Source organism: Monomorium pharaonis, chromosome 1, assembly GCF_013373865.1.
Source record: "Monomorium pharaonis isolate MP-MQ-018 chromosome 1, ASM1337386v2, whole genome shotgun sequence".
NCBI lineage: Eukaryota > Metazoa > Arthropoda > Insecta > Hymenoptera > Formicidae > Monomorium > Monomorium pharaonis.
Genome location: NC_050467.1, coordinates 6,799,239 through 6,808,521, shown reverse-complemented (window position 1 = coordinate 6,808,521; position 9,283 = coordinate 6,799,239). Strand labels below are relative to the sequence as shown.

General features: G+C 33.1%; 1 protein-coding gene across 7 annotated transcripts; it reads left to right on the top strand.

Annotated features, from left to right (window-relative positions):
• The first annotated feature begins 2,277 nt into the window (after positions 1-2,277).
• Positions 2,278-9,078, top strand: LOC105830227. 7 transcript variants are annotated; one of them, XR_001138551.3, is made up of 4 exons: positions 2,289-3,215; positions 5,985-6,099; positions 6,161-6,653; positions 8,705-9,078. XR_001138551.3 is itself a non-coding variant. In XM_012669431.3 (4 exons), the coding sequence occupies exons 2-4, from the start codon at positions 6,022-6,024 to the stop codon at positions 6,525-6,527; spliced, it is 363 nt and encodes a 120-aa protein (XP_012524885.1). In that variant the 5' UTR covers positions 2,289-3,215; positions 5,985-6,021; the 3' UTR covers positions 6,528-7,085. The 7 variants fall into 7 exon arrangements, 3 of the variants coding, with proteins under 3 accessions (XP_012524885.1, XP_036140126.1, XP_036140124.1); XR_004962549.1 differs by having other exon boundaries at positions 6,161-6,666; XM_012669431.3 differs by lacking the exon at positions 8,705-9,078 and having other exon boundaries at positions 6,161-6,402; positions 6,485-7,085.
• Positions 9,079-9,283: the final 205 nt, after the last annotated feature.

The following is a 9,283-nucleotide window of genomic DNA, read 5'->3' as shown; positions in this document are numbered from 1 at the left end:
TTCGAGCCTTTCCTCATCCTCCTCCTCCTCCTCCTCTTCTTCCTCTCCCCCTCTCTCCTTTTCCCTCCCGCAGAGCGTGAGTAACGGGTGAACCGAGAGCTCCGGGCCGCCGTCGTAGCCTATCCTCCGCTCCTCGATCGCCGCCGGTTGATCGGATCGACTCCGAAATCCTCGGGGACGGATCTCTCCCTCTCTCTTTCCCTCTCTCTCTCTCTCTCTCTCTCTCTCTCTCTCTCTCTTTCTCTTCGTGGATGGTCCAGTGTGATGAATCTTTTGGCTGGACGCATCGGGAGATGATTTTGAGAACAAAGCTCGACGCCATTAGATCGTTGTGTCAGATCCACGCGTTATCCGATTCATCAAAGTGATTAAACTTGCTACTCAAAACTTAATACTCGATACTCCATACTCAACACTTGATACTTGGTACTTAAGTGTGAAGCATTGGGTATTACTAATATCTAATACTTTATATTTAATTTCTCTTTCACACACACATGTACAAGTTGGTACTTCATGATTAAAGTTTGCCATTTTTTTCCTAAAAAATAGTGACCAATTGAAATCTAATATGTTCTGGGTGGATTTAAATTTGCATTCTTTGGCACAAAAAGCAACAACTCTTACGTAATGATTAGTGCACTTCATATTTAATACTTACTAATAATTAACTTAATACTTGAGTGTGCATGGTTGTACACGCTCCATCCGTATTTATCAAAATGGTATAAATTTCTCACTCGAAAATCAAGTATGTTCCATGTGAAATCGTGAAAAACGATCTCTTCTTTCGATCGACATCAGTATAATTGTTTTTAATAGAAAATTTGATCAATTGGAATTAAAAATGATTTCCATCGCTATTAAACATATTATTACATTAATATGCAGATCTCTGCGTTAATTGAAGAAACTGAATGGTAAATTCCATTCCTTACAGAATTGATAAACACGTGGTGTCCAAGGTATACGCGAAAGTAGCGATTTTTTCGTCAATAACATAAATCGCATATATGCTAATGTAATCCGAGAAGATTTATCACTGACGAGTTTTGCAATCGAAACTTGGTGTAAATTAACGATGTAAAACCAACTCGACTTGTTTTTACGATCGACTGGATATTCTGCGTCTATCTGAACTAAACGTTGTCTTTCACTTCGTCAAAAACTAAATTGCAACTGTTGCTAAATTAATTCCAGCTAGTCATTTGCTAATAATAACACTCTTCAGTGGACACAGTGTCGGCTCTCGGGAGTATCAATCCGCGGAAATATTACTCTAAGCGAGTTCTGGATTTTAAAGTAACGTCAGAAGCGCGAGGTACATCACACGAATCTTTATTCCAAACAAAGTCTTCAAGGCAAACGGCGAAAAGAAAAAGAAAACAATTACGTTTCGTTCGTTGCTACTTTTCTAGCGTGACACAATTTTGCAATTTTTCTCTACGTATAGTATTCTTATTTTTTTCCGGAAAAATAAAATTAAAATAAAAATTAACTTTTCAATATTCTTTCCAAAAAATATAGAATAAAATTATGTCGTAGGAGATACGGTACCAGTCTTTTTAACTTTTGTACTCCTTGCGCAAAAATTCTACTGTAGATAAGTTTTTCTTTTCTATCTTTTATAACACAAACACAACTTGCAAATGTAAGCTTTAGGATGAAACATTCTCCATTCGGTACAATTACATTATCAATACTACTGACGTCTACTTTAAATTGACATTTAGTACACATTCTACAGAAAAAAATTTACTTAGTAACTCTATTAATTAGCTTATTAATTTTTATATTAATTTCCTCATAAACTTTAACAAAAATTTTACAAATAATCATATAACTGCATATTTTAATACTGAATTACTTACTAAAAATGTAAAAAAAAAACAGAAAATTAATAATGTAAAAGTCAATGAAAGTGACATCTTAAAAAAAAATATAGAAAACGAAAAAAATAGAAAAAACCTAAAATATTTTTCTCTTTTAAATTGTGTGTGTTTTTCTTAAAATTTTCTACAATTTTTTCAAGCTAAGAACATTAATTTCCTGTTCAACAATGTCAACATAAATTAAAAGAAAAAAAATATTCATATTTAACTATAATTTATAACCATTTTCAAAACTAACTATATTTATAGTTTCAACTATGCACATTGTAATTATTAATTATTATTACTATGTAAATAGTAATCGAATACTAAAAAATAGTTTTATTTACTATAATTGTAATTTACTACGTGAAAATGTTAATTTTATTTTTTTATTATCCATATCTTAATATCTTACTATATTAATATTTAAAATAATTATAATTTATATTAAAATTTTGTCGATAGAATTTTAAAAAATTATTATTACTAATAGTTATGATAACCATAAAAATGACTTCTACCAATTATTTTACCATGCAGTTATAGTCACAAGTGCCAAATATACTATTTTTACTTAATACGCAATTTTTATTTCAATTTATAAATCATTTCAAATTATTTCGCAGCCCTGCACTGAAAGAAAAATAATATTCAGAATTATCATGACATAATAAAAAAAATGTTGCAACATTTCAGTAACATTTACCATAAAAATAATATGCCAAACTTCTTTTATCATGCCATTACATAGTTCCAAATATGATACATTTTTTCTCTCAGTGCAAGGCAGTGTGGAAAGTCTTTTCAAAACAATCCACTCGAAAACTTTTCTCGTACAAGTCGCCGCGAATTCTCCGCCGGGAACGTTCGAGACGGGGTTGCGAACTCCGTACTCCCGGTAGGTCGTCGCGTCTATAACGTTGGTATTCACACGCTCGTGCGTTTCTGCGCGCAGCACCGTCAGCGGCGGAATGCAGATGAGTACAGGTTGCACTTCGGTGCATTACACAGGCGCGCGCGAGACGTAGGTACGCCTTGGGTCTTTTTTTTTTTGCGTTGCGTCGGAAAGAAACACGCGAAGAATTCGAGCGCGCAGAAAAACCCGACGCTCCGCGCGACTCGTTGCGTAAGAGGAAGTTCACGAAGTTTACGTATGCACGCGGTTAAGTGTTGCGCATTGCGAAACCCTTGAAAAAGCTCTTCTGATCGTCAACACGACGAGTCGCCTATATAGCCGTCGGTCGGTCGGTTTTAGCTGGAATTCAGCTTGCTCATTCCTCATCGATCGACGCTTGTTGCCGATCATAATTCATCCCGTTTTCCATCCGAGGATGCGCGTCGGTAAGCATAATCGTATTTTTATTCCAAGGCTGCACAATTCATTATTGCCATCTAAGTAAACACTTCTTTAATACAATGTGTCTATAAAGAAAAAAAAAAAAAAACTCGACTCGATTGGTGCAGCGTGCGAACACACTCGATACAACGAGCCGCCGCCGTCTTCAGCCCATATGTTTGCGACTTGGAAAAACTTTTGAAAATTTTAGAAGAGAAAAGATTCTTTTTCGGTTCTTCTTCGCTGTATTTCTTCAGCTTTTTCTTTCTTTCGACATAATGTCATAGGTATTATCTTCTACGTCAACGGTTTCGAGATCGCTAATGAATAAGTGATTTATCAGTGAAGTTGTTACAGTTTCACTTTTCTGCTTTTTTTTCAAAAGAAAACGGAAATATTTTTCCCTCAATTTTATTTTTCTATAGTATTAAAAATACACCAATTGTCTTTATAAAAAACGTCGCAAATTTTGATGACTAAAAGATTCAGTTCCACAAAACAATAGACAGTGCTCCAAATTGGAAATTAGACCTTAAATGTTTTTTTTTTATATATTAATGTAATTATATTTATATATATTTATACAAAGTGTCTCTGGATTTTCCATACAAATTTTAATAGTATGTTCTATAAGCTTGAAATAAGAAGAAATACTGTATAAGAATAGGTTTGAAAATATTTTATAAAAAATGTGCTATAGCAAAAGTATAAACTGTGCCATAGATAATTTTTCACTAAGTTTGCATTTTAAAATGTTTATGTCCACATCAGTACAAATTTAGCATCGATATAATATTGAATTTATCACTGTGTAGAAATTTCGTGTCAATTTTATTTAATTTCTACAGTCGCGTCGATGTAATTCTTCATATATTAGTTCATCTCTTGACACGACTTATGTTCGATAAACTTTGTTTTTTATTATTCTTCACAAACAGAAGTCTAGCAATGTTTACATAGCTAAAACCGTACTGAACGGATAGCATTTTGAAATGCAAACTAATGTAAAAAACTTTTTTTTACAAATTGTATAATTTGATTATAACTTTTTAATAGAACATTTTGGAATTTGTGTTTATGTAATATTTTTTTCTTATAATATTTTAATATATCAAACATACTTTTAAAACTTGCACGAAAAATCCAAGAACACTGTACATAAATACTGCATACATAAAACTACTTATACTTGATCTTTTAATTTAGAAAAGCATTTAAGATCGGAGTAATTCCAATAATTGGGACACTATCAGATAATTAGCTTATTTATAAATGTCAAGCTTGTGTGTGCAAAGCAAACTAGGAAAATTAAAAGGCCAAGGAATGAGGGAAATAAAGAATTAATTAAAATAAAAGACTAAAATTTAATATTAAAATAGTCAAATCCCAGAGTCATTTCAATGACTCAAATTAGAGAAGCAGTTGTGAAAATCAGTAAAGCGTATAAATATGAATACTAAGAAAAAAAGCGAGTGTACGTGTGCATGTGAAAATCGCGCAAAAATAAAATACAGATTAAAATTCGGAATTAAAACAGCAAATAAACGTTATTTATTTATCAGTAATGATAAATAAAATTCGCGCTTGCACGAAAACAATGTAAGACATCACGTTATGTACAGTACATAGTAGTGTGCAAAAGCGATGCAAGTGATACCGGGCGAAATATGATCAACTCCACGTATTATTTTTGAGCTAAACAATTATTGAAAGCCTTCGGTATAATCAAGCGGTAAATTAAGCGGTAAATTATACCGCTGCGAGTTGCCGTGACATACACAGAGTATATACGAGTTTGCCGGCAGCATGTGTGTATCCTGCTCACGTCAAGTGGCGAGTAAACAAACATTTTTATTCACATGGCCGCGCTTGCACGATTTCTCGCGATCGTTTCACAACGCGGTATCGACGACGGCATAAAAGTTCCGCCTTGCGTAAAACAACGCGGCGATTCTTCTTGCGAAGATGCATTCCGAAACTCGTCGCAGATGTCCGGCTGACCTTTCTCACCTCCAGGTCCTCTCTCTCCCGGCCCCCTCGTCTCGTGCGGCAAGTGCGAAATTGAAAGATATCGATATCTCCTCCCCCCCCCTCCCTCCGGCTGACCTTTCCCAACTTCTTGGCTCTCTCGCGCTCTCGCTTCTCGATGGTGCCAGGTGCGAAATCATTCAACGCGCCGTGAAGGCGATTTCCGAAAGAACGCACTCGCGCTTGGATCGGCGATATCGAAATTCCATTCGGAAGGCATCGATACGGTGATAACGTAACGCAGACGTGCGAGAAGTTGTGTGTGGCACATGAAACTCTTGCCTTATATCGGATTATAGACGAAACGTTAAGTTCTAATCGTTCCGGTTTCTGAGTGTTTTAAAAACGTCTTACGATAATTGAATATTGTGTATCACATAAAATGTAATGTGATTCTCTTACTCTCGTGTATCTGAAATTTTTTAAGTTGCGAAAAAGTTATAAAAGTGTTCCATATAAAGTGACGGTACAGCATTATCCTTATATGGCTCAAGTCTTGATTATGAATCAAATTTGTTTTAATTTTTTTAATCAGATAATTTATGCATCTTATATTAGTAAACCAATATTTTTTATTTGCTTATGCAGATTTATTAATATTTATCTAAGATTCGAGAATGTGATATAAATGTTATAAGCCACTTCCCCTTTTTAATGAAACAAAATTATGGAATTTGCTTTTTATCCCGAGAACCGTGGAAAATATGTTACCGTGTTCTTTCATTGCACATATTTTGTTTTCTCAGACATTTCAAGGACGCATAAAAATTGTGTAGAAATGACATGGCAAACAATGATGATATTTTATGCGCTGTGATTCAACATAGGATGGTACCGAAGCTATTGTGTGTCATCTTTCAGGTAAAACAACATATATACTTGGAGCAACACTTTTTTTTAAAATAGATTTTATCTTCTACAGATACAAATTCCAACTTTTTTTCCTGATAAGCCGTCGGCTTCGGGTCATCCAGCCGCCCTTAATTCCACGGACGGTCGATTCCGGGATTCCTCTTCAATGATTACGCGAATGAGGATCAACGGTGACTTAGTGACAATTCCTGTTGGTAACATGCGACGACATGCCAGCGTCCATCGCCGCGTCCGTTCTTCCAGGAACCGAACGAGGGAGAGCCGTCCAGTTCCGCGAAAAAAGTATGCCCGGTATGAGACCACCGCGAGATATGGCGGAAGCAGCTAAATGCTTAAACGCTCGAAAGCCAGGCTTAAATGCCGCTGATTGCAGTAGGAGGGAAATGAGAGGTTGCACGATGAACGACGATATGTAATTCCGTATCTCCATTCTTGAAGGCGGTGGTCAACGCGACGGCGCACGTTGGTACTCCAGTATCGAATACTCGTCCCGCACAATCTTTGCGCCAATCTTCGATTTCATTCTTCCTCTGAGAAATCGAGTAATACTAACTGGTATCTTCGTATAACTAAAACATAGTTGCAATAGTAAATGATACTAAATTAGGATTTTTTAAATTTAGGTAGAACGCGGCCTATTCTAACTTTAGGGAATATGAGGAAGGGATAATGAATTGATTATTTATTCCACTTTACTCGTCCTATTTTTTTGATTTTTTTATAATATAACTTTATAAATCTATTTTGCACTTAATGCACTTTATTTTTATTCATTTCTTTATCTATTCGCGCGCGCGCGCGCGCGCGTGTGTGTGTGTGTGTGGTGTGTAACAGCTTTGACATTAATGCAAGTCGTCATTGTATGTACAAGAAGTTTAATAATTGTAATTTATTTTTAAAAAATCTCATTTCAATCCTACCGTCGTAAAAAATTCTTCGCGACTCAAAGTTTAGTTAAAAATCTATGAACTAAACTAACATATTTAAAAAAGAAAAGCACTCTAAACGGTCAAAATTGAATTGATTGTTGTTTAATATTTTCTGCACTGAGAAAAAAGTTATTAATTTGACTAAATTTTTTGACTTAATTAAATTTTTTTGATTCAACTATTTATATATTTTAGACAAATATATAAATAGTTAAATTGAAGCTCAAGTTTTTTATGTATTTAAGTTAAATGCATAAATACTTGAACTGAAGAAATTTATATAATCAAGTTGAAAAATTTAGTCAAATTAACATTTTTTTCTTAGTGCGTTATTTACATATCTGTAATTTATATGTCTACATAATTTAAAATTAACCGTTTAGGATACTTCTCTTTTTGATTATGTAATTATTAATTATATATATACATAACTGTACTTTATGTATGATTATATTTAGATATTGAATAATAGCAGAACAGACTAATCTCGATTACAGTATTGGTCAGAATATAACACAGAATCTTCAAACTGACATGACAGTATAATAGAAAGCGAGATAATTTTTTATTAAGAAACACATATAAGTTCCAAAAGGCACGTATATATTTTCGGATTTCTAAACGAATTGTCGGAGGATCATATAATTGAAGTCTACCTAATTTTTTTGTCATAAAATAAATCAGTTTATTTTGTTTTCGCACTTAGAGATACTAATTAAAAGTCATTTTAAGTCTATTTGAGTATTTTACTTATCAAGCATCTTTCGATAACAAAGTTCTTTGTGTTAAAAATGTTATCGATACGACTCTCAATAGATTTACAAATTATGTACACACACACATACACACACACTTTCTCTCTCTCTCTCTCTCTCTCTCTTTCTCTCTCTCTGTCTAAAAATAATATATTGATAGCATATTTCAGCAAAAAATAACTTTTCTTAACATTAGTATTTAGTGTCTAAAAGCATTATTGCAACTGATTAATTCTGTTTTAGTGTTATTTTTTTTTTATTGAACAGTATCATACTTTAGTACACATTTATAAAAAGAATACAATTAATTTACATAAAGTTTGGTTTCGCTGGTACCTTATATCATGATTAAGAATCCACTATTCAGTATCAAATATTCTTGAGAAAATAGTGATAAAAGTTTTTCTAGCAATATTAATAAATAGTTCATGGCTACACCAACAAGATGGTGAAAATTAATCATTGAAAATAAGGTCAGAGCATGAACAAATATTTTTGATATAAAAAACACATTATACAAATCAATTTTGCAACTAATTATACACAAATTACTGTTAATAAAAATTATTTGTGTAAAGAAATAATTGATAATATTCCTAGGAAAAACTTTCATCGTCATTTTCTTAAGAATGCCTGAATATTGGGTTCAATAACTTCATCGCAGTGTAAGTTAAACGTGAATACCACACACTTACATAACTTCATTGATCGGTGATGACCGATTGTCGGATTCCCTTTGTCAGTTTAAAGATTAACAGATACTTCTGTGAATAAGATTGATCCCTTTTAGACACATTTTCAATACACACATCCTTCTCTCTTCCTTTTCTTTCTCTTTTTCTCTTTTGTCGTGTTTGTCTTTTTTATCTTGTTCAAAGTACAGGAAACATTGAAAATGCCTCTTTTCAGGAAAACAATTTCAATAATTCGGATAGACGTGAGAAAAGCGGTGCGAAGATCATCCTGTGAATTGTCCCATGAATTATCTCAAATATTTCTTTTCAAAGATAAGCTGAAGGAATTCTTTACCAGAAGAAGCGAAGGAAGATATTTAACAGCACAGAATGATGGGACGAAAATTTTCCTCCGAGATCAGATAGGCCATGACCAGCGCAGGGTGCATCTGGTTTTCTAATTGCAATTAACGTGAAAAAAGTTAAGAGTAAATTAAAAATAAAATAATGTGATACAATATTTCATGAAATAAAAGGGAGTGCCCTTTCTTGATCGAAGCTTGTTGCTTAATATTTTTATATAAATTATTAAATATTTTTTATATAAATTATTAAATATTAAATGTTTTTCAATTCCTTAAACTACATGCTGATATAATCATACATCTATCATTAAATGAGGAAACTGTAGATTTGAATCCTGGCTAGGGTATTTTTTTTGCAATAAGTTTCTTATAGATTTTTAAGTTTGTAGCATCGTTAAAACTTGACGATTGAATTAATTTAAAATGTTATTTTTAGCTTTAGTTTATGA